Source organism: Hyalella azteca, unplaced genomic scaffold (assembly GCF_000764305.2).
Source record: "Hyalella azteca isolate HAZT.00-mixed unplaced genomic scaffold, Hazt_2.0.2 contig11549, whole genome shotgun sequence".
Lineage (NCBI taxonomy): Eukaryota > Metazoa > Arthropoda > Malacostraca > Amphipoda > Hyalellidae > Hyalella > Hyalella azteca.
Window position 1 is genome coordinate 32,760 of NW_025941542.1, and position 25,843 is coordinate 58,602.

Sequence of the window (25,843 nt, forward strand, 5' to 3'; positions counted from 1 at the left end):
ATCATCAGCCTTAACTTTTTGTCCATAATTTATTAGAGATCAAGTGCTGGATTATGATATAATCCAATCTGTATACTTTATGAAGACAGATGCAACATTGAACTTGCCACATGCCATGAGGCGGTCACTCGAGGAGCTCGGAATATCTTCAATGATGTTTCTTGGATACCGCAACTACATGGCAGCGGTGGCCGTGGTCGGCGGTGCGACGGTGGCAGAAAGTTTCACTCCTGACGACTCAAGTCTGAAGCTGGGGGTGTTTTCTACTCCCGTCGTCATGAGAAGAATATAAGTAATGAACTCAGCCAAAAAGATGAGATTCTTTTGGTACTGTTAGCGATTACAGTACTCCAAGTAATTGATAATTCATTGAAATTTCTGAAAAATTTGTTAATAGGAATTGCATTTATTAGATGTCTGATGTTTCAGAGCATGAGTTTAAATTTATATGTTGTCTTAACTGGGTGACAATCTACAATAAGTCATGGTGATATACTGTAAGTCACCATGGTTTTCCTATGTGAGGCTTCATTAACTGAGGGATATGAATCATTTAGTCGGTTGTGAGAACTTGTGATCAAGAATTCCAGTCCTTGTGATCAGCCACATAAGGCTGGAAGTCCAGTAAAACTGCAAGAATAACTGGCCGTCACAACAGTTGCAGTATTAGTGGAGGTAACCGGAAAAGTTACAGTCTGGATAGACGAGGACCAAATGATGAAGCGACGAGTCCTCGTTGGCGGGCTCCAGTGTGTGCTGTAGACTTGCGGTGCAGTCAATTCCGACGAATGGAGATGTTCGGAGTACCTGTGGGATTAATTTAGATTTATTATTTTATTGGGATACGAAATGTAATGGGCAGTGATGTTCATTAAAAGTAGCCAATGATGATTTACAGTTTTCTTACTTAAAACTAAAAAACTCAATGCTAATATGTAACTAACTATTCCGATGCAAAGAAGCTGTGGATATCTCAAATTATGCTGAGTCATTAATATGTTTTTATATCGCGAGATGAAAAACTCCTGGAGCCAATAAGTTGTTTATGAAATCTTCACCTAAATAATGTTGATAATACTTCGAATAAATGAATGACGAGCAATTGTACTTTGTGACATGAAAAACTAACCCGATGTTAAGGTTGAAGCTCGTGCATGGACGTTGTCGATGAATCGTGTGAAAAATACAGTCTAAAACATGGACACAAGACAGAGATCTCATGATATTATACAAGTGATGTATGCTTAAAGATGCACGTGTCTTGATAAAATGTTAGCATGTTAATAAGAATAGTTATTTCCAAAATACTGTTTTACTCACTCAAGTTTTGGGATGAAGATTTCTTTCTTGCGTCTCTTTTTGCAGGCATTATCTGTCGTAGTAGAAAAGTAAGCTTATGTACTCGAAATAATAAAATTAGTTCGGCTACAGGCAATTAAAACTTTCTAATGCTTCCAGTTCATTCAAAAAATGGATAACACTAAGCTACATTCGAATCAGGAGCCGTGAACCTGGAGGTTTCATACAAAATTTGCAAAACGTGAACTTATTTTAAATCAGGTAAAACTTCTATGATAATAATATCGTCAATAAAACTTAGAATAGTTATAACAAAAATAACAATGAAGTAATAGTAATAAGAATAATTAACATTGAATAAAATGTCATTTACTTTATGAGTAAAAAACTCGTTTAAATAATTTTTGTTTGCACAATGGGCCAAATAAAAAACATAGGTGAATATGTTGTATTTTTCCATTTCACCGGGATAAGGCACTTATTTATTAAAATTAATCTGAAAAATATATTAAATTGTCTACTTGGGTTGTTTCCCGTGGCTCGACACGTCGATAAGACTGTGGTGGTGGACGTGGTGATGGAGGTGGTGACGAGGGTCTTCACCACCGCCACCAGCAGCCTGTCTTCGCGGGCGTCTGCAAAAAATATACGTAAATTGATATACTGTATACTTAATTGTATAGCCTGCTTAATTGGTGAATTTTGGAAGGAATGATCAGACCAAGTCCGTGGATTCTTATTTTAAAATCGAACAATGCCTGCTTACGTTGTTCGAAGATGATTAATTGAAGATGATCAATGAAGATGATCAATGAAAATGATTAATGAAGATGATCAATGAAGATGATTAATGAAGATGATTAATGAAGATGATTAATGAAGATGATTAATGAAGATGATCAATGAAGATGATTCGATTAAATTCGGTCTTCCATTATATTCAAAACAGTCATTGTTTAAGTTTTGCAATAACATGATCAAATATAGCTAAGAAAATAACTTATATAAGAAAGACGGGTAATTTAATAAAACCATAGGCGATAAATTTGGAATATAGAACAAACATTTGAGAACAGTACAGCAGCGGCCACAAGATAATGAGCGGAAAAACGTAGTCATAAATCACTTCATTTGTTAGACATTAATCTATGAATTGTTACAAGATTTATAAAAAACCAGGGACTATACTTTCAAAAAAGTTAAAAGATCTGTAAGACGTGGGAATGCTATAGCGGAGCGGTATTGAGTCCTTTAATTAAGGTCTATGACTCGTGTCAAACGTTTGGTTGTACCAAACACCCTATGGTTCGGCTAGACGTGTAAGTCAGAGACCAGACTGCGCTAGCATCTTACAATTGTGTTTCGAATTTGGGAATGAAACACAGAAGGAATTCTCCTAATTTACTGGGTCAAGGTCCGGATGCCAGATTAAGAACGTTTTTAAAGATATGCTAATGATTATAACTGGAGTTACTTGACGTTGTAATCCCCTAGGTCGGTGCTAATAATATGCATATGTAGCTAAATCGCATTTAACAGAATATCAACTGCAGTTGCTAATTGACACTGATGCTTAAGGCAATAACACGGATAATAATGTTGAGTTAGAGTTGATGGGTAACTCTGCTAGAATTCACTAGGCTAGCAACGTTCCTAGAAAATGACAGATCGTAAGTTCATCAGCCAATCATTGACGGCCTTTCAAGCAAAATCCACCAATCATAGACTATATATAGAAAATTGAGCGTACGTACTTACGTTCACTTAGCGAGTTTTGACAGTATGGCCCCAGAATATGTTTATTTTTGCAACTTATTAAAAAATTTAAAAATTAATGAGTGAATGTCATATTTTTTATTGCATTTTCTTATTTTTAACTGTAAAGTGTTGTTTTATCATTTTTAAACGAAAAATATGCATTTGTGGTAAAGGGACCATGGGTGGGCGCCCTGCTCAAGCCCATGGGCCCATTGCCCCAGGGGTGGGCCAATGGGCCCGTTTTGACACTTTTTACAAAACAGTGTTTCATTAAAAATTGAATGAACATATAGGCGTCTAATTCACATCATACATTCCTCATTAGTTGTACCTTTAAACAAAACAAAGAACCACCTCGTATCAATTGAAACTTCAATTGATATCAATTGAAATTTAGTTAAAAAAAAGGGGGGGGGCGCTGCCCCATGTTGCCCTACCAAGTTTCAAAACGATCCGTCTGTAAACAAAAAAGTTTTGTTGGAGGGTAGCCGGTCCCCTTAAGTAAAATCTAAAGGCTTTATCTATAAATGTAGCGGTAGCGCTGTAGCGGCAAAACCTCGTATCGCTACTTAAATATGTAGCGGGCGCTACCGCTACCACTACATTGCCTTAAATGTAGAGTCGCTACCGCTACCGCTACTGAAAATGTAGCGGCCGCTAGTAGCGGCCGCTGCATGTAGCGCGCTACTGCCCACCTCTGCGCAGTACATGATATGATAAGAGGTGGGCAGTAGCGCGCTACATTTTCAGTAGCGGTATAGCGGCGCTACATTTAAGGCAATGTAGCGGTAGCTGTAGCGCCCGCTACATATTTAAGTAGCGATACGAGGTTTTGCCGCTACAGCGCTACCGCTACATTTATAGTAAAGCATTTAGATTTTACTTAATAGTATTAAATATTATTTAAAAACAAGCATGATACATAATACAAGTTTCAGAATAAAACTGTACGAAAGATTTCCGTGCAATGTGGTCAACCTCAGCCTGTTACTAGTGTCAACATGTTAGTTGTTACTGGAGTACCAACCAACTGTAACTTTTATTTACTGTATCTAACCCGTACTATAGTTCGGTTAGGTTAATTGCAATAAAGTTGCATTGATATGTTTTGAAAATATTTAATCAAATTTTTAGGAGTAAATCCCAATAGCAGAACAATAAATATTTAGAGATTTTCCAACAATTTTGGCCAGTGTAGCGGCGCTACATTCTACTGTTGCGGTAGCGGTAGCGCTCGCTACAATCTAGTGGGTGTAGCGGTAGCGCCCGCTACATTTAGAGCATGTAGCGGTAGCGCCGCTACATTTCAAAGTAGCGCTGCCCAGCTCTGAATTGATATCATAAATCTTTCCTGCATTTCGCTGTCATTTTGATATCCCCCGTTTTTTTCCATATTTTGTTTACATTGTTCATTTTGATCTCCAACTCAATGTTAATAATTGACCCTTTACATTTGAACTGCAGCTTCATTTCCAGTTGATACGGGATCTAAGAAAAGTGAAGTCCTGTACACCCGTCATCTGTCAATTAGAACTTCTGTTGAAAATTTCGTCTAAAACTGTTGTCACGATCTTATAAGTGAAGTTTTGAGGGAGGCCGAGCTCTGGGCTTTCGTCTTTAATCCTCGTGATTAACGGCTGTTCGGAATATCTTCAATGATGTTTCTTGGATACCGCAACTACATGGCAGCGGTGACCGTGGTTGGCGGTGCGACTGTGGCAGAAAGTTTCTCCCCCGACGGCTCAAGTCTGAAGCTGGGGGTGTTTTCCACTCCCGTTGCCATGGAGACCGTATTTCGACTTCTGCCAGAAGGTGAGAAGTTATTTCAAAACGGAGAGAAAAATTCCGAGAAGAGAAAGACTATAATTTCAAAATAGGACAGAAATACGTAAAATCGAGTGAAATTTATTCGTGAGAATATTATACAATAACTGGGAAGTAATATACAAGTGTTTATAAGGCTTGCTAGTACCCTATCGAAATTTTGAAGGTTGTTCGCTTCTGAATTAAATACGGCTTCAGCTCGCCCAGCGCGTAAATTAGCGGTTCCATGTCCGCTATACGCTCTGGTCGTACGAGCGAAATAAGCGTCACATTAGAATTGACCGAGTGAGCTTGGGGCGTCCGTGGGGCGCGTATTTGGCACCTGATAGTTTCGGCACTGACAGGCCGAGCCGCGGTACAATAAAGCAAATGGCCTAGAACCCTGTATTTGAACTGGGAATACTATCAGTTATTACAACTTTCAACCTCAACTTTTCGCATTACCCACAATCAAACATTCTATAACTTTCATTGGCACTCCACAATCAATATTCTTCAATATTCAACACCGCTCAATATATTCCTCATTATCCATGTCCGAAACATTTTGTCCCATTCACACGTCCCTCTTACCCATTGCAGGTACCAAACATTTTCCACGTACAACAGTGCGAAACATTCTCTTGCCTAAACCAGTATTAAAAAACTCTCATATTCGCCACTACAAAACATTCACATATGCTAGAAAGCATTCTCCTGCAATTATCACTTAATATCTGTCCTCTAAGCTTTCCCAAAATAATTGCAGACAACAGCCTAGTACATCTACAGGGCTCAACTTTGACCATTTCAACATAGCGCAGGTTCAATATAGTAGCTAATAATTTCAGACCTGTGTTTCCAGAGGTGAACTACCTAAATTATAATGAATTGATAGCGGTAATGCAATTCAAGGAGAGACCCGCGCGCATTTCTACTTCCTAGTACATTCACGCGTACTGGTAACAGCCAGTCTGCCAGTGTACTGTGTAATTTGCTAACGACTTTTCCTTTCAAGATACGTCTCTAGAAAGTTTCGATCAGCTAACGGTTTTGTACGGTTCTATAAAATTCTGCCTACAGCGGCTGTAAAGAATAGACTATTACCATCGCCGCAATTGCAATTGGAATTTGTAGTCTTTCTAACATTGACCTGTTCTATGGCAATTTCAGTAATTTATCCCCAAATACTTGCCAATTCTTCGAAATTAACCCAATTTATAACGACACTTCCATTTCACTCCGGCAAAAAACCTGATGATCCAATGGAAAAACACATAATTACGTAAAACGAGCAGCTTAGTTACTTACGACAACGCTCCGCATCCATGTTCATACTCGTACAAGTTTTGCTTACAGCGGCTCCGTGGTGAAGACTTCCGAGTGAAGTCGACTAGCCGTTGGTAATGGGGCAAAGTCGATTGTTGGTAATGCTTAACCTTCGCTTCCACAAATCGATTCAGCTATTATGGTGAATTAGATTCAGAACCTAGGGCATATGAACACGAGCAGCTCAAATAACACGCTCATGCTAACATATACCCCAAGTTGAAAATTTCTAGGACTGCAGAAATCTTTGCTGAACTATGTTCTTGAATGCCGCCATACCAGTGCCGGTTTCCAACTAACATCACATTACCTTTTAAGAAGCCCTAGTGAAACTAAAAAATCCGTGCCTCTTGAAATTTTTAAAATTAGCACATTTATCATTTAAAACAAATTATTTTCAAGTCGCCTACATCACTGTCCATCCTTCCGATTACTCGACTGAAATTAAAAGCCGTATGTCACTCCACAAGTGAACAAGACAAGCGAAACTTGACAACTGTTGCAAGAAGTCTCGGCGTTTGCTCACGTCCCAATTGCTTGTAGCCCTATACCAGGTTAGTGGTAACCCCTGCCTAATGGGGGAGGATATTGGGTGGGGGTTAAACATTCTACAAGTCTAGCAACACATTTTGCACAGCAAACAGAATAAAGCAACAATATGAAATAAAACCCATAAATCATGGACTAAGTTTTGTCATCGATATCGTTTGAACCACCGAAAATAAAAGTTTAGCGAGATGCCATGATACTTACGCCGCGATGAGTCATGCCCAGCACAATTGACCGCCATTGAATAAAACTATATTGATTCACTGACGAAGGAAAGAATAATGTGAACTGCACTTAAATATCACGTTGACATAGAATATACAAATTTTGAAGACCGGGTGTGCATAACCGAAGGTGCATTGTATAAAGCCTGTAATATTGAAAGGCAATGCCATCACTGTATCAAGCAGCGCCATACCAACATCATATACCTCAATGTTTAATAAAAAATTTTGAGCTCTGAAAACAAAACCGAACATTCATCACTTGTTGGTTCTGCCAAGCCAATTAATAGTTTAAATATTAATTATTTATGTTACTATAAGGATTCAAAATTATCTATTGAAGCTACGTGCATTGACTTTTTCGTGGTCCTTCTAGCAGCCTTTGGTTTTTAAATATGATCAAGTAAAAACTAATTGCATCTTTTTGTCGAAAAACTATTTGTGTCATATGCACAATAACATTATCTACCTACCACGTAGCTCTGAAATCTCAAAATTTTGTAATGTATCGTATCATATGACACATACATCGACGCTATTCTATGAGCTGGAGATAGTCATGTTTTGCTCAAAAACCAGAATCTGACGAGAAACTTCGTGAGGAAGCTTGACCAGCTGCTCTTTTCGGTTATATTAAGCAGATCCATGGACTCCCGAAAAAAGGCTTCTAAATAACAGCGGAATACGGCAGATGGCCGACTAACGCCTAACTATCCAAAGGCGACTCGATAGACTGCGGGGCGACCAAAAATGGAATCTGAATTTCGACTGTGTAGTAATACTATCTATTTCATGACTTAATTTTCAAACGGTAACAATTTTTTTCAAAAAGTTCGATTTAATTGAATGCATTTTAATCTTAGTTTTTTAAACCTCCGAATCTGTCAGGACTTTTGGGAATCGAAACAAGTTTACCAAAAGATTGGTACTCTCGCCGGCTGCAGGTCGCTCGTAGAAACATTTTAAAGTGATGCAGAAAATATTCTTTATTTGATGGATATCCAATTCAAATTATTACTCTGCACATCTATTTGCAGGTGAATTCCTTTTAAAAAGATGTATCGATGAATAATAAATTAACTTTACTATGCCAATTTTTTATGTTCTGTGCAATTCAGGCTGAGTTGCTAGTTTAGTTTCCGTGTCTCTAATTGCTCCACATGCATTCTAACTGAATGACTTCACCAAGTTATTCAAATAATGTTCTGGAAGATTTTATACCTAAATCAATTCATAAATAATTCGGCCTTTGTTCTTTTGTATTTTGTAGACCATTTCAGATGTATTTCAGATTCGTGCACCTGGATGAAAGCAAATCAGAAGCATCGAGCTCGTCTGTGCGCCCACTCCGATGGCTATGGGGATCTTTGTGACTGTTCTGTCCAAGTGCCTCAGATTCTTCTTCCCCAGCCCAAACCGGTGCGCCCTGTTTAGTTCGACATGTCATTATGTATAATAATATATAATGCTTGGGTAATATTACATTATTTTATTATTAATAATAAACAGAAATATATGGTATTATTTTGAATAAAGATTACGAAATCCGCATAAAATAATATCAACGCAAGGGTTATTACTCGGCGTGTTTTTAAAAGAAGTGCCGCTTTTAAATAAGAAATATACACGGAATATTTTTCTGTATGCCATCGACAATGAAGCTTGCCTAAATGATTACAATTTCCTAAAGAGCACTTTCTGAAAGAGTAGCAAATTTTTCAGCTAGAGACGAACTCGTGAATCTATACTGTTCTCTTCCACTTTACAATCCACTTTTTGAATGCGATCATCGGTGATGACCGGAGATCTCACACACCGTTCCTCATTACGAAATAAATGTTCGCGAGGCCATCTTAAGGGCCCTAACCCATTTCAGTGCCATTCCATTTTACCAAACACTCCACTAATTATGCGATGATTGTCAACTGATTGCAAGCCGTGAGCGCAAAGAGACACATGCACTTCGCAGTCGGTGGGATTCTCAATAGGAGGAGGCATTTTGAAATCACTTAATTAATCAGAAGGAGAAGGATCGCTTAACAACTGTTAACACGCCTCGTATTATAAAAATAATTACTAGTAAAATGCTTTGGGGTAGTTTTTAGTAAGCGGGACTCCCAACGCCTCCCTATGTCTTCATTCGCAGCTTATATAAACATCACAAGCTTATAAAAACTCTTATTGGTATCAATTTGGATAAGTATGTTGGATTGATATCAATTTGGATATAAATAATTACTAATACCATGCTTGGGAGTATTTTTCATAATCGGGAGTCTCAACGCCTTCTCGTGTCATCATTCTCAGCCAATACCTCACAAGCTTACAAACATTTTTTGGTAAAAAATTGGAATAATTTTATTTCTTAAGTGTAAGCGAGCACGAAATTATCATTAAATATGCATCACAATGCTTAACATAGCTTCTAATGAGCTTAGAGTCGAAACCGTGCCAAATTTTCTATACATATATGATTTGATGTTTAAATTTGATAGAATTGCTTTCTACATTATAGTCTATATATAACTTTTTAATCAGCAACATCTACAGTGGGAAAATCGTATTTTTATTTGAGTTTCAAATATATGTAAACATTTTTTCAGCTGCCATATGACGGCTTGCGCGGCGTTGTCGTGCTGGTTATTGCGGGCAATAGACCTTCTTCCCTCTACAGGTAAATTTATTTCAAAGAACCAGTATTCACGAGCGTAGACATGGCTTGCGTAAATCTAATCCTATCGTGATTGAAGGTGATATCTTCAATTTTTTTTATATTGAAAATTGGGTCATTAAACTGCATACCGGTAATACAACTTACGTTCTCTACCATGTAAGTTCATAATTAGATTTTAAAGAATTCATTTATATGATAAGCGCAATTGCGATTCAGACTGAAGAACAAGAAAAATTGTAATGTAAGCTTCAAATTCTATTGAGGTTATTACGTTTAATTTTTATGAGGCTTTACCTAAAGGGCTCTCGATCTCTGCCCAGATGCCTATTCACTCTTCTCACCCAAAACGGAGTGAATAAATCCCGGTTTCTGGTGAGCATTGATGGCCATCACGCAGCTGTTGAAGCTTTACTCGACGTCCTCGGGGTGTGTACATTGTTAAAACTGATAAACTTTTATCCAATATAAAATTATTCGCATCTGCCCATGAAATGTCGGAAAGTAATTATGAATCTTTATAGAAATTTAAAAGCGAAGAAAACACCACAAAAATTTAGCATATCTCTATTGAAAACGTTTCGGAGACCAGCTCCATCGTCAGTTCGATAAATCTAGAACACAGATAAAGGCAGAAAATTAGTTTGGAGTTAATAAAAAAACACAGAAGTTAAAAACCTTAATTTATAAACTAGGGACGATCGCATATGAGAAGGAAGGATATCTTTGTACCTAAAAAAACGAACCTATTTTGAAATTATTCACCAGTAAGATACGAAGATTAATGTCCGGAAAGTATTTCATAAGCAAAACTCTTAATTCTCTTGACATAACTATAATGGAATGTAAGAACATCACTGGCGTGAGTGATATGCACTGTCAAAAGTTAATTATTTCTTGTGGTGTTTTCTTCGCTTTTATAAATTTCTAGTGAATCTGCGATTAAAGCAATCTAGTGACTATTTTACTTGAATCTTTATATTGTTAGATGCAATTATTGCATTATGTGGGATGAAATTATACTAAATATAGTTTAAAATACCAAAAAATTGATATTTACCTGTTGTCACGTTTCTAAATTTGCGAAAGAAACAGCTTAGAGCTTCCACATTACCTAGAGATTAATTATTTTTGCATTATCTTCAATATTTTGAAAGGTGATTATCGTACGAGAGCAATAAATCATAAATGACTTTTACGTATTAATCCCTCTGGTCAGTTATAGAAAGTCTTTCAGCAAGCCATATTTCCGCCAGATAGCTTGGATCCAGAACGACATGAGCGTAGACGACTTCCCTGCAGAAGGCCGCAACAGCTCAGGGTTCCGTATTTCCCGGCACTACATTTTTTCGCTAGAAGGCGCATTCAGCAAATTTCCGGAGGCACAACGCGTCATCATCATGGAGGAAGACCTCCTGGCCTCACCTGACTTTTTTGAGTGCGTAATATGCTTTACTTTAATTTTGTTGAGTGCACATATGAGTGGGTGTCTCATTTTCAAAGTATTGGCAGCAAATTCGTGCAGTCAGTAAGAGAATCGGCACCTTAATTGTGTCGCATAAAAAATAAAATAATAATAAGAGTCTCATTAAAATTCGGGTTTTTAAATTTCGTAACTTGCGGTGCGCGTCTATAACAAAAAAGTTATCAGTAAGTTTTTCACTTCTATGCTATGAAACCTAATCATAACTGTGTTCTGCAATCTGCATGGAAGCTTTTGTACTTGCCGGCGATTACGAGTCTAAATTGATTAAACCAAAAATTTCCACGAGTTTAGTTAAGATTTCTATAGTCAAATTAACACTACCATCATGTTGTTCAAAAAATTTTAGTTACTTTGGCCAAACCGCGTGGCTCCTGGACGCTGATCCGTCTCTGTACTGCGTCTCTGCATGGAACGACCACGGCGCCTTGCACACATCAAGAGACATCAGGCGGCTGTACAGGATCGAGACCCACCCTGGCTACGGCTGGATGATGAAGAGGTCATACTTCGAGGCCGTTGTTCAGGAATGGAAGAACATCACTGGCGTGAGTGATACGCACTGGCAAAAGTTAACTATTTTACAGAATTTATTTCAATTCTTTGTTTATTTGTAGAAATCGGTCCCTTAAACTCTGCTGCCCATTGAATTGAGACTGAGTCAGTGAATGGGTCCATTTGATCTTCGTTTTTTCTTGTACAAAGAATGATTCGATGATATGATGAGTTACATCACAGGGAAGGAATCAATTCAAATAGTCTAAACTATATTAATTGTTAGGACCATGACTGGGACATATGGATGCGTTCACCGCACTTGAGGGCGGAGCGGGAGTGCGTCGTGCCGTCTGTGTCGCGCAGCTTCCACTACGGCATCGTCGGCGCCCACGTCAACGGGGTGCTCACCCTCGCGCACTTCACCGGCCACCTCATGTCCGCCGCGCGCACGCATGTGCACCTCAAAACTGAAGTGTGAGTGATCACTTTCTTCGAAGTTGAAATAACTGACCAATACGAGTGAAAAAAGTAACTTTTACACTGGATTATATCGACTGATGACAGATATTTATAGCCGTAAATAAATAGGTGTAAACTTTCTAAACCAACGGAGTTAATAAGTAAATTTAGTTCAATGAGTTCGAATGCAAGTTAGAATTTTTACGATGCAGTGCTTCTTTTAGTTAATTGCTTAGTATCAATATATATTTACAAAATATTAATATCTCTCAAATAATTACTCAGATATTATTTGAATGCGTAACTGTTCATTAGTGATATTTTCATCATCGCAAAAGCCTGAATTAGCATTGATAATACATTGAATATCCTGCATAAATAATTTGGGTTTGAATTACATAGTGTTCAAGTGACTGTGAACCACACATATCGTCAGTAATTATTCAGTCAACAACTTGTTTAATTAGACTGCATCTCAGGAGATATGCTGTGAAATTTGTAAAGATTATTCTAATTAAAATGTAACGAACACAATTTCTGAACCAGTCTTCTGCAGTCAAATTATGAGCGGCACATATACGAGCTTCTTCTTGGCCCAAGTACCGTATATTTGAACTCTACGTTGAGTCCTTGCCATCCTGAAATGCTCCCGAAGAATTTCACGGTGAGTGGAAACTATGGTATTATTAGATCATTAGAAAATTTGTAAGTATAAGCATAATTAATTTTAATTTTTTTCTTTTAATTTCGTTTCAAAATATTTACCACAATTGCTATGCTTGTATTTATTTTTCTCAAGTGCAAATTCTGATGCATGATAATATATTATGCCTAAACGTGGAACATAAGCTCTCGACTGATTCGTTACTGAGAGGCTGAGTTACAAATAGAGTATTTAATCTTATATAAACATTATATAGTGAATGATTTTAACATTCGTCGACGAAAATCGTTTATGTTTAAGTTTTTTGCTAAACATTTATAGAAGAATCCCTCTGTAAACATCCATGCTATGCAATGCTCACATGACAATCAGTTAAATATAGTAACAATTCTAATTAACTATTTTTACGATAAACAATGTAAATTGTTATTGATTTTTTGAGTTTAATGTTTTGGCTTCGAAAACCAAACACAAGATAATTTGTTTGTGATTTGTATAATAAGCCGAAAGTAACGAATTATGCAAACCAATATAATATTCGTGGATGTTATATTGAAGTAATTGTACGAATTGAATAAAATAATCTGTTTCCAAATGAAGGAAGGGCCTCTGGTGGTGGCGTTCGAAATGGTGTCGTCCGACGACCACACTGCGTGGGCCAGGCTGGGAGGTGTAAGTCCAAATGTCTTGCAAGCAGCCGTTACGCACTATTCCATCTTCATAGTTTGTTTGCAAAAAATTTCTCAATAGTTTACATGGTATTAAAGAGTTATTGAAGATTCTACTATTTTCATTTAATGGTTATTATTCACAGCCGCGTCGTCATTTATGAGTGTGTAGCATCTCTATACACCATGGCCATATACATGGTACTGGCTTTATTTATTCAAGTTAATTTATCATTTACAATTTCATGTATCCAAGAAAAATCAATCAATATTTTCGTGCACTTGCTTCAGAAAAATTCAAGCACATCCTTGGAATTAACCGATCTGACTTTGACCGCCTCAAAATTTGGTTACAAAAGGAAATGATTTCTGTCGTTGCTGGATTCATGATATTGCGATTACATGTTACACCTAGGCTTGTCAACTCACACCAAGGCGAATCATAAAAAAATTACACGTCGGGTACATGAAAGCACATAAAATCGCATACATAAGGTATGTTTTCGGCGCGAAGCCATCTTATAGCGAAGTTTTAAATACTGTATATTTGTAGATAGTAAGAAACAACTGTCATTGGCAGCTCTGTTAGAGCGAATGAGCTAACATTATAAGCTGATATCAACACACTGTTGAATACGTATATATAAAATATTTCATCTGTATATTGCGGGCAAATAATCACATCTAAAGACAACATAAAATACATACGTTAATCCGTAATCTAGCAGAGATACATCACCTGATTCAAGAATAACCTGTCTGACCATCAAGCGTTCGTGTTTGCTGGGTATCACCAGTAAATGTTATGTTCGGGTTCGGCTCTTGTATAAAAATTTCTGCTTATCAATGTGAAGCCTTTGATATTTTGTGACCTTCTAAAATTTTACAAATCATCTGCTTTGTCAGGTGTCTGTTTCTACGACCACCTGATGGATTTGTAACTGAGAGTCTGGGTACTTATTGTTCCATGTGTGACTAAGGCAGGACAAGTGAAACACGATTAACGCTAGAACTATTATAATAATAAACTGGCTCGGTGAGTACAGAAAGACGGGGATTGACAGGTACAGCACAAGTATGTGCTGGAGGAGCGGCTAGCGAGATGACGGCTAGGCAGTACCGCTACGACTGACGAGCGGTGCACAGATCGAGCTATATATAGGCCTTAACAGGGATGACGTCACTGAGTGTGACTCTACCATGTGGGTACAGAACATGTTATAAGAGGGTGACGTATGATAACCTAGAGGGTGATAGAAGATCCCCTGACAGCTTTGCTTTCTAAATAAGATAATCATTTGCGTTTTCTGATGAGTTTCCAAAGATTTAGGTATGTGCAGAAAATCTTTAAAAATGATCATCATATTGTATTCACCTCGTTCCTTCAAAAAGTTAATGCTGCCTGAAAATAAAAATCTGAAAATAGAGTACTTTATCCCAATGTATTACGAAACAACTGAAATAACTACTAAATAATAATTTTTGCCTACACCAATATTTGTGGTTAATTTGGTGTTTTTCCTCACTATATATCATTTATGAAAAATTATTTTTCTAGGATTAATGTAAGTTCTACTAGTGCCTAGTAGATTCTAGGACTTTCAAGTTTTCACACAATGGGATCTGTAAGTAGAATCTAGTTTTCACTGTTGTTATCGCATTTTCTCATTTATGGAAAAAGGCGCTATTGTGCTCGTTAAGTCCGTACGTCTAGCTGTCCGTCTTTCCGTGACTTCATGTTCTCGTCGACGAGAAAATACGCTCTGTCACTCACTGCAGTGAGTACTGAGTTATATTTTTCTGTATCATCTTGCATGAGCTCTTTCTGATAACCTTGCTGTTGTTGCTGCTCCTTGAGTCTTTCCAAGCAAATGTCTGCATCCACCCGCATCAGCTCAGACCTCGATTGTGGCTCGGAATACTAGTCGTGATGTCTCGTATATAAGTCATCATATTTTTATCTTCTTCTTCGTGGGGGTGGAATTGATATTAAATATGTGGGCACAGAAGGGTATGTCTGTTGCAGGGAAGATTTTTGGTCTGGCCAGCAGGTAGGACGGTTACGTTCCAGACTGGAACCTTCCAGGAAAATCAACGTTATAATTAATTGTTTCTATAATTGATTATGGATAATTTTACCCCAATATTCATTTAAAAAATTTCAAAGTACGAAAATTTCAATTCTGGGACGTAACTCACCTTGCCTTTCGATTTGCCGATTAAAGTCCACAAAAAAATAGAAATGAGATAGACGACACATTTTTTTTTGAGAATTTGCTTACATCCATCATTGTTATCCACGAATTTGCTTATAACTATTGTATATATAGTCTGATGAAATCTGGCATTAAATGTGCTCAAAATGAGTAAAGAACGTGCGACGCGTTTGCAGTAGCCGTCAGAATCAAAATAGCATTGCATTGCATTGTTCCTTAATATTAAATTGGTGTACCAATTTTTGTGCTTGGAGGTTAAAGGTTAATTCTTTTGAATTTGCGTATAGTTCGTATTGACAAATGAGTTGAGCAAGCACGCAATCAATTTTTGATAGCGGAAATATTTGAATCACTCTTCTTATGGTAGGAGTTGCACAGATTCATGTGAAAAATGTGCATTAAAAATTTTTTTTCTCACTAAATACTTTTAAGTATTCATCTGGCTACTAACAGTGCCATGGCTTGTGGAATCTGGATACGAATTAAAAACTTTGTTTCTCATGAAATAGCCTTCAAGTATTTATCTGGCTACTCACAGTGCCATGGCTTGTGGAATCTGGATACGAATTAAAAACTTTGTTCTCATGATATAGCCTTCAAGTATTTATCTGGCTACTCACAGTGCCATGGCTTGTGGAACCTGGATACGAGGGGCCATCACCGCGGGCTTTTCCGGTTTGATTATTACAACACATCAGTGATGGCCGTTGGCTACCCCTTCAGTGAATACAGGTTTTTATAATTCTCTTGCCTATATTAAATTCATTAATTAGAACAGCTTCATTAACCTAATTTTTATGTGTTATATTCTGTAAGGTGGTAAGCCTTGTTTGATCTACGTCTTCTTTACATTAACCCAGAATTATTCACCATGATTCGAATGTTATCTGGATCTTTCGATGCCACTACTATCTTCATAAGCCTTCCGGTAACGTGATATTTCATTTATTTAACATGCCCGATATCTCATACGCCACAAACACAGCCTTCAAGCTCTAGAAAAAGACTTTGGAAAGTAGCAGCATCATATAAACTTCCATTTTCCTTATATAGAGGACATTTCAATTTTTTCCTTGTACATTGCGCTTTCAAATGAAGGCTTCCTTCTTCCTTCCACACACATCTACTCTGCTTAAGCGCTACTCGAGAAATTCACGGTTTCTGTTCCATGACGTGGTGAGTCGAACGCACCATGTACTCTGAGCATCCAACTGCTTTGTCGAGAGTGCGTCACGTCATTTAGCTCACTAATTCAAAGTTTAACTTTTAATTTTTCATCCCATCCCATGGTTACTATATAGAGACAGGCTATTTTCAAGCCGATGAAATCTGTTGAAGAAGGCTCTTTGTCTTACAATTTTTAGCTTTTTTATGCTATTATTACCATCCAAATAAATTCTTCACACATATATTATCAAATAAATGAGTAAATATCATTCTCGCCTTGCAGTCTCAAAACTCTTTGCTTCAGCTATCACTTCACTCCTCGTATTTTTCTCCGGTCTACTTGCGATTCAACCAACAAACGGTTGAAAATATCTCCCATTGTTTCAGCTGGATACTGCCACCTCATGTGCACGTGATCCGCTCATTAGAAAATGACGAAGAGCGGGAGGAACTTGGCAAATTGTCTACACAGAACCGCATGCGGTTCCGCGTTCATGACTTGGAGCGATTTGTCCCAGCGCTTCTCGTCGAAGCCTTCAGCCCAAGACCAGTGTATCTGTCTGCCGATGGATCTTTCATTTCCTGAACTTTGTCACAGAATGCTTTATCTAGTTGGGTTTGGGCTGTTGGTCTGTATAAACTGTTTGAAGAACGATTTTTTTTGGACTGGCATTAATAGAAATTCAAACGATGACGAGAAAGAGGAAGTGAATTGACAAGTTAATGGAGGACGTCATTAGTTAATAAACAGAAAGAACGGGAAACCTTCCACATCATGGAAATGGGAAAAATAGAAGTATTTAGAGCAATAGAAATTACGCTGACACTGCCATTTCACTTTGTTTGAGTGGATTGAAGAGTTTGTGGTGACCATGTATTTATATATTTCCTCCAGTTACCCCGGTAACTCAATTAACTAACTAAGAACATTGCTAGCCTAGTGTAATTTAGCGGAGTTACCCATCAACTCTAACTCAGTATTATTATCCATGTTATTGCCTTAACAATTATTTTTAATCATCAACTTCCATTGGAATACTGTTAAATAAGAATTAGCTACACATTAATATTTTTAGCACCGGCCTAGGATATTAAGTCATTAATTAACTCCAGTTGTCATAATCATTTGCATATCTGTTATACCGTTTATTATCTGGTCTCAAGACCTTGATCCAGAAAATCATGAAATCTTTTTCGATGTTTCATTCCCGAATACAAAACAGAAATGTAAAACGCTAGCGCAGTCTGATCCCTGACTTACACGCTTTAACCGAACCACAGGGCGTTTAGTAAAGCCAAATGTTTGACACCAGTTAGACCTTAAGGGACTTATACCGCGGTGCTAGCATTCCTCACGTCTTACAAGTTTGTTCCGACTTGAATAATAGACCATTTAACGCGTGATAGGCATCTAGAAAGGCCCGTTTCTGGTGATTGCACATAGGTAATATCGGTCGGTTTCAAATTTTTATTGCAATTGCCATGAGCAGGTGAATGAAAGTTTTCGTGGAAGGGACTAAACAAAAGGAATATTTGTAAATATTCATATTATTACAAATTAACAGATATTTTAGTTTTACCAGGTAAAGTGCATAGCCACACTAATTTGAGTCTATCATATCGAGGAATGTAGAAACGCCGTAAAGTTATTTAAAACTTGAAGGATATCCAAGTTGTAGATTGAGAAGACTCAATGCCTCGCACGAGGAAAATGAACCCTCAATATCAGCAACTAAGTAACCGGTTTGTTGTCCATCACTACTGAAGGCGTAGGCAGGAAAAATTCCATATTATTTTTTTTACCTTGATCGCCAACAGTAAACGTGAACTGAGAACCTGGATCAGTGGCATACGTGCAACATCAAATAATATCATCGTCCACGATTCGCGTTGAAATTTTTTTATGTAGTTGAAGTTAGTTTTGCGAAAAAAAATTCGTTAATTCAAGTTTCAGATACAAGATTGTACTGTTACGCCGAAATAATCTCACAGTTTGGCAGTTTCAGTCGTGATTTAACTAAAGAAGTGAAAAGTTGTGTTCCAGAATGACTATTAGTTGTATAATTAAGAATGAGTTTATAATTGTGATCCAGTAGTTCCAAACAGTGCGCTAGGGTCCGTCGCTGTGAAAACATTTTCATCGATTTTTAATCTAATTTATGATGTAGTTCACCTCGATTTATATGCTCTGTTAAATTTGGAGGTTTTTGGCAAATTTATTATGCATATCTAGATTTACTTATCTATTTGCCATTCTTATAAATATTGTATTTAACTGAATGTATGAAATTTGTGTTTAAGGATCCTATTTATCAGCCCTGTGAAATTTGTGTGAGACTGTAAAATAATGGAGTGAACGAGCCACGAACAATTAAAGTTGAATTTTCAAAGTTCAAAGTGTTTGTAGTTTACTAAAATCATATTTCATCGCACTGACTTCGTTGAAAGAAAAATGCTAACTTGAAAGATTATGCAAATTTCACTTTCTGAAATGATTGAACGGCTAGCACAAGGATAAAATGACGGTTTCCACTTTGCTTTTGGGTGAGTTTTCCATAATCGATAAGTTAATTTTTGTATCATGCTGTAGCAATCTAATTTATGTTGGCTATGTCGTCCGTCTAGCGTATTTTGCGTATATTCATGAATGAATCTTTAATTAATAATGTTAATATATATATTAACGTATATTTTTCATTGGTAGAGTGTCAGTTGAACTATTCCCACATTGAAGGTTCGAACTTAAATTTATGAACATGTAAATCAATCGTACCCTGTAAAATATTATAGAATAATCTTTTGCTCTCTTCAATTGTTAATATTTGCTAATATTATATTTTGTCGCAGGTGTCGGATATGTCATATTATTATCTGTTGCTGGAGGAGAGGTAGCGTCTTTGAGTCAAGAGGCGGGCTCATCTGACCCTTCATACAACGCTGATGTCCTCACACTTGAAGTCACTTCCAGCAGACACCTCTTTGCTCTTAAAATTAATTCTAAGCTGGTAAAGAGCGTTCAATAATTTAATTTAATGCACGTTAGAAACTTATGAACTTTGTTGTAAAGAATATTGCTTTAGGATCGGAGTTTTTCATTATAAAAACTCGTCCAATATATGAAATGGTTTCCGAAAGGAGCGAATGGCTTATTGTACATAAGGTCTATTATTAGTAATCTAAGTAGTAATTAAGCAATCTGAAAGAACAGCATCAGAATAAAACCATAGATAAATAACTAAGAACGTATCAATTTCTTAACGATTTAGGACGTATTCTAGTAACAGACGTAGTTCTGTCTTAGCCTATTGGCTTCGAACCTACCAAGAGGGTTGAAATCTTTTGTATGCAGGAGAAGCATGCATATTGCAAATGAAAAAATCTTATATGTGTTTTTTTTTTCAAAAATTAGTGTTAGTGCTCGTTTCAACCGGTCATACTTGCGTTTTTCACATTGAACTAATTGTTGTGTAATATTTCAAACTAATGCTCGTACTTGTTTTCATAATTCGACTCTGTGTATCTTCGTCAAAGTTGGCTTCCTGTTTGTTTATAGCTTCCATCTGACTTCCCTTCATTTCGGCTTCATATTCTGATCGTTTCTCTTTTCATTCCTTCTTGTTTCCTGAATATGTTCGAGTTAAAGCACAGTATTAGTATTGGACCGACTTTTATGAAACAATTCTATTTTCGTGTTAGCATTCCTCAATTTTGATGTAGGTGGGATATTTTTAATGTAGGTGGGATATTTTTGATGCAGGTGGGATATTTTTGATGTTATAGGTGGGATATTTTTAATGTAGGTGGGATATTTTTGATGCAGGTGGGATATTTTTGATGTTATAGGTGGGATATTTTTGATGCAGGTATGATATTTTTGATACAGGTGAAATATTCACACATGTAAAAATGAAGTTAATTTTGATTATTTTTAAAATTTCATCTTGATATAACGGGTAAATGTTTAGAATATATATTAACGGCAAACTAAAATGAAGAAAGAGTATAATATGCTATAGAGCGAAACAAGATAAGCGGAAATACTTTTCATGATTTCATTCATTTACTCCTGCGTGACTCGTGGCGAATCCTCGTGTTAGCTTTCACCACGCTGCAGCCAACTATCATAAATCATTCTGCCTTTCGTCATCATTCTGATATCCCGTGATTATCAATATTTTGTTAATATTTTTCTTGCTTCAACTCAATGTTAATAACTGACTCCTTACCTCTGAACTGAAGTTTCATTTCTACTTGATCCGGGATCTAAGAAAAGTAAGGTCCTGTACACAACAACAATTCAATAATTAAGAGGCATGCGCGAGCCTGCACTAGGGCAGCATTGGTGTCGGGGAGCACGTACGTACATCAGCTTCTCTATGTCCGCTTCGGCTCAGGGTTCAAAGTGCAGTTTCTAGGCAGTTTGCTAGCTCGGTTTGACTCGGCTCGGCCGACCCTTATCATACTCTCAGGATAAAATCGGATAGGAGATTCTGATCAGAAACTGATTTCGATTTGTTGGCAGAGCAGACCCAGGATAACTTTGCACCGAGTGTAGTGACTATTCGGCCGAAGCCTAGGCGGTCCCCGATTTTTTTATGGCACGTCATTTATTAAGTAGAACTTCTGTTGACAATTTCGTCTAAAACTGTTGTCAAGATCTTATTAGTGAAGTCTTGATGCAGGTCGAGTTCTGCGCTTTCATTTGTAATCCCCATGATTAACAGGTGATTAGCTTCTGGTGATTAGCAGCTAGAAAATCTCCAGTTTCTAGGAGAAGTGATTTTTTCCCTTAATACTCTCATAATATTTCACTCCAATATCTGTTCGTATGAGATCGAATCGTCCTTATGATCACTTCAGCAGCAATTGAACAGGAAAGAGGATAAGATGCCACCCTGTCTTACACTCGTCAATAATTTTTTAAAACTTTAAGAGAGAGCACGATGTAACGCATGCTGAGAGGATGGAAGTAATTTATTTCGTTGAATTGCTTATAAATGAAGTAGCTGAAGTGATAGTATGTAGAACATGCCATAAGTTCGGTAATCTCTAGATTGTTGTTGACTGTTGGTACAAACTTATTCGGAAACCAATCGAATTTTCGAAAATAAACCTAGGTGATTTTTAATTAACTGATTAACATGAAACAGAGCTGATTTAAAACGGACGATCTAATTTCAGACTTTTCGAGACCACAAGGCACGGAGAATCCATGGCACTCCATCCTTTCCTGGAATCTATTGCTCCCGGGCGGATTTTGGTCTTCGGGATTATGGTGAGTAACATCCCAGACAATTGTTTTGAAATGTTCAGATTACATTCTGATTCAATGTAAATTTGCAGCTCGTTACTTTTTCTAGTTAATTTACATTTTAAAAGGAACGTTGAATAATTTGACAGCTCTATTTTTGTTTTAATATAGCTCCGATTGTCTCACAAAGAAACACAACTAGCAGAAAATAGATAACAGGATCATCAGCCTTAACTTTTTGTCCATAATTTATTGGAGATCAAGTGCTGGATTATGATATAATTCAATCTGTATACTTTATGAAGACAGATGCAACATTGAACTTGCCACATGCCATGAGGCGTACACTCGAGGAGTTCGGAATATCTTCAATGATGTTTCTTGGATACCGCAACTACATGGCAGCGGTGGCCGTGGTTGGCGGTGCGACTGTGGCAGAAAGTTTCACTCCTGACGACTCAAGTCTGAAGCTGGGGGTGTTTTCCACTCCCGTCGTCATGGAAACCGTATTTCGACTTTTGCCAGAAGGTGAGAAGTTATTTCAAAACGGAGAGAAAAATTCCGAGAAAAGAAAGGCTGGAATTCTAAAATAGGACAGAATTACGTAAAATCGAGTTAAATTTATTTGTTGGAATATTCTAAAATGATTGGGAAGCATTACACTACATGCTTTCAAATGCAAGTTATATGGCTTGCTTGTAGTAATATTATGTATAATGTGCTTTTTAGGACACAATTTTCAGACGGTAACAAATTTATTAAAAAAGTTTGAAATAATTGAATGCATTTTAATCGCAGGTTTTAGGGAAACAAAACAAGTTCACCAATTAAAAATCGGCATTCGCACCGGCTGCGGGTCGATCGTAGAAACATTTTTATGATATGAGAAAAATATCTATTCTACGATGGGTATCCAATCCAAATTATTACTTTGCAAATTTATTTGCGGTCATTGAAAAAAGATTTATCAATGAATGATTAATTTATCATTACTATACCAATTTTTAATGCATTTTCTCATTTATGGAAAAATGCACTATTGCTCGCCATGTCCGTCTGTCTGTCCGTCCGTGACTCCACGTTTTCGTCCGACGAGAAAATGCGCTCTCTGTCACTCACTGCAGTGAGTACTGAGTTATATTTTTTAGGTACTGTGCGATTCAGGCTGAGTTGCTAGTCTAGTTTTCTTGTCTCTAATTGCTCCACATGCATTCTTTCTTAACGCCTTCATCAAATTATTCAAATAATGTTCTGTAAGATTTTATACTTAAATAAATTCATAAATTTCACAAATCATAAATTTATTCTTTTGCATTTTGTAGACCATTTCAGATGTATTTCAGATTCGTGTACCTGGATGAAAGCAAATCAGAAGCAGCGAGCTCGTCTGTGCGCCCACTCCGATGGCTATGGGGATCTTTGTGACTGTTCTGTCCACGTGCCTCAGATTCTCCTTCCCCAGCCCACACCGGTGCGCCCTGTTGAGTTCGAGATAATAATAATAATAATAAAGACAAAATTTATAATAATATAAAATGATTTTATAAACGGTAACAAATTTATTAAAAAAGTTTGAAATAATTGAATGCATTTTAATCGCAGGTTTTAGGGAAACAAAACAAGTTCACCAATTAAAAATCGGCATTCGCACCGGCTGCGGGTCGATCGTAGAAACATTTTTATGATATGAGAAAAATATCTATTCTACGATGGGTATCCAATCCAAATTATTACTTTGCAAATTTATTTGCGGTCATTGAAAAAAGATTTATCAATGAATGATTAATTTATCATTACTATACCAATTTTTAATGCATTTTCTCATTTATGGAAAAATGCACTATTGCTCGCCATGTCCGTCTGTCTGTCCGTCCGTGACTCCACGTTTTCGTCCGACGAGAAAATGCGCTCTCTGTCACTCACTGCAGTGAGTACTGAGTTATATTTTTTAGGTACTGTGCGATTCAGGCTGAGTTGCTAGTCTAGTTTTCTTGTCTCTAATTGCTCCACATGCATTCTTTCTTAACGCCTTCATCAAATTATTCAAATAATGTTCTGTAAGATTTTATACTTAAATAAATTCATAAATTTCACAAATCATAAATTTGTTCTTTTGCATTTTGTAGACCATTTCAGATGTATTTCAGATTCGTGTACCTGGATGAAAGCAAATCAGAAGCAGCGAGCTCGTCTGTGCGCCCACTCCGATGGCTATGGGGATCTTTGTGACTGTTCTGTCCACGTGCCTCAGATTCTCCTTCCCCAGCCCACACCGGTGCGCCCTGTTGAGTTCGAGATAATAATAATAATAATAAAGACAAAATTTATAATAATATAAAATGATTTTATAACATTATATTATTTTATTGTTAATAATTTTTAAAAATATAATAATTATCCTTCATGATATTATTAATGAAGACAAATATATTGGCATAAAAATAATATCAATACCAGGGTTATTACGGGGAGTGTTTTTTAAAGTAAGTACCGTTTTTATCTAAGAAAACTATAAGAAATATTTTTCTGTATGCCATCGACAATGAAGCTTGTCTACATGATTAGAAAATTCCCAACGGGCACTTTCTGAGAGATTAGGTAGTTTTTCAGCTAGGGACGAACTCGTGAATCTTCTGTTCTGTTCCACTTTAAAATCCACTTTTTGAATCCGATGACTGGAGATCTCACACACCGTTCCTCATCGCGAAATGAATGTTCGTGAGGTTATCTTAAGGGCCCTAACTCATTTCAGTTCTATTCAATTTTCACCATACACTTTAACGACTTGGCGATGTTTGTTAATTAACTGATTGGAAGCCGTGAGCACAAAGAGACACGCGCACTTCGCAGTAGGCGCGATTCTATGTAGGAGGAGGCATTTTAAAATCACTTAATCAGATGAAGTACTGATCGGTTCTTACTCTAAAACACGCCTCGTATTATGAAAATTATTACTAATACCAAGCTTAATTATAGGGGTATTTTTTCATAAACGGGAGTCCCAACGCCTCCCCATGTCTTCATTCTCAGCGAATACCTCACAAGCTTACAAACTCTTATTGTTTCAAAGTGGACATATTTTATTTCGTAAGTGTAAAAGAGCATAAAATCATCGTTAAATATGCATCACAATCAATGCTCAACATAGCTTCTAATGAGCTTAAGGTCGGAACCGTGTGAAATTTTTCCAAGCATAACTTCTATATATAACTTTTTCCGTGCATAGCTTCTATACATAACTTTTTAATCAGCTTAGTATAGCTTCTAATGAATCTAGGGTCAAAACCGTGTTAAATTTTACAATGCATATATGATATAGATGTTTACATTCGATGAGATAGCTTACGACATCCGTTTAACTTTTTAATCAGCAACATCCACAGTAGGATGATCATATTTTTATTTGCAAGAGTTCCAAATATATGTAAATTTTTTTCAGCTGCCATATGACGGCTTGCGCGGCACTGTCGTGCTGGTTATTGCGGGCAATAGACCTTCTTCCCTCTACAGGTAAATTTCATTCAAGTAATCAGTATTCACGACAGTATAGTTATGATTTGCGTAAATCTAATCCTTTCGAGGTTAAAGGTGATATCTTCAATGTTTTGATCCAATTTAAAATCGCTCCATCAAACTGCATAATAATACTTTCGTTCTTTACTTTGCAAGTTCCTAATTANCTTGTAAAAAAAACTAAAGCAAAAATCAAAAATCGGGCCGTGTTACTGCATTGGTATGGTCTTTACGAATAGAATGGTATATGTCTCATCGCTGTAGCTTCAAAACCCTAGGAGGAGATAGATT

General features: G+C 36.9%; 2 protein-coding genes across 2 annotated transcripts in view; both read left to right on the forward strand.

Moving 5' to 3' along the window:
- The window catches only part of LOC108681450 (protein O-linked-mannose beta-1,2-N-acetylglucosaminyltransferase 1-like), a 36,856-nt gene that overhangs the window by 2,865 nt on the left and 8,148 nt on the right, over positions 1-25,843 (forward strand). Inside the window, exons 3-6 of the mRNA XM_047882884.1 lie at positions 21,970-22,063; positions 22,345-22,567; positions 23,383-23,510; positions 25,479-25,549. Of these exons, the coding sequence (XP_047738840.1) occupies positions 22,001-22,063; positions 22,345-22,567; positions 23,383-23,510; positions 25,479-25,549 (485 nt within the window). The 5' untranslated portion in view covers positions 21,970-22,000. The remainder of the gene's footprint in view (positions 1-21,969; positions 22,064-22,344; positions 22,568-23,382; positions 23,511-25,478; positions 25,550-25,843) is intronic.
- On the forward strand, positions 4,737-17,953 carry LOC108681447 (protein O-linked-mannose beta-1,2-N-acetylglucosaminyltransferase 1). Its single transcript, XM_018170475.2, has 11 exons — positions 4,737-4,869; positions 8,254-8,381; positions 9,566-9,636; positions 9,957-10,062; positions 10,890-11,071; positions 11,466-11,664; positions 11,898-12,088; positions 12,620-12,737; positions 13,338-13,409; positions 16,244-16,353; positions 17,176-17,953. Exons 1-11 carry the CDS (start codon positions 4,740-4,742, stop codon positions 17,372-17,374), a joined length of 1,506 nt encoding a protein of 501 aa, XP_018025964.2. The 5' UTR covers positions 4,737-4,739; the 3' UTR covers positions 17,375-17,953.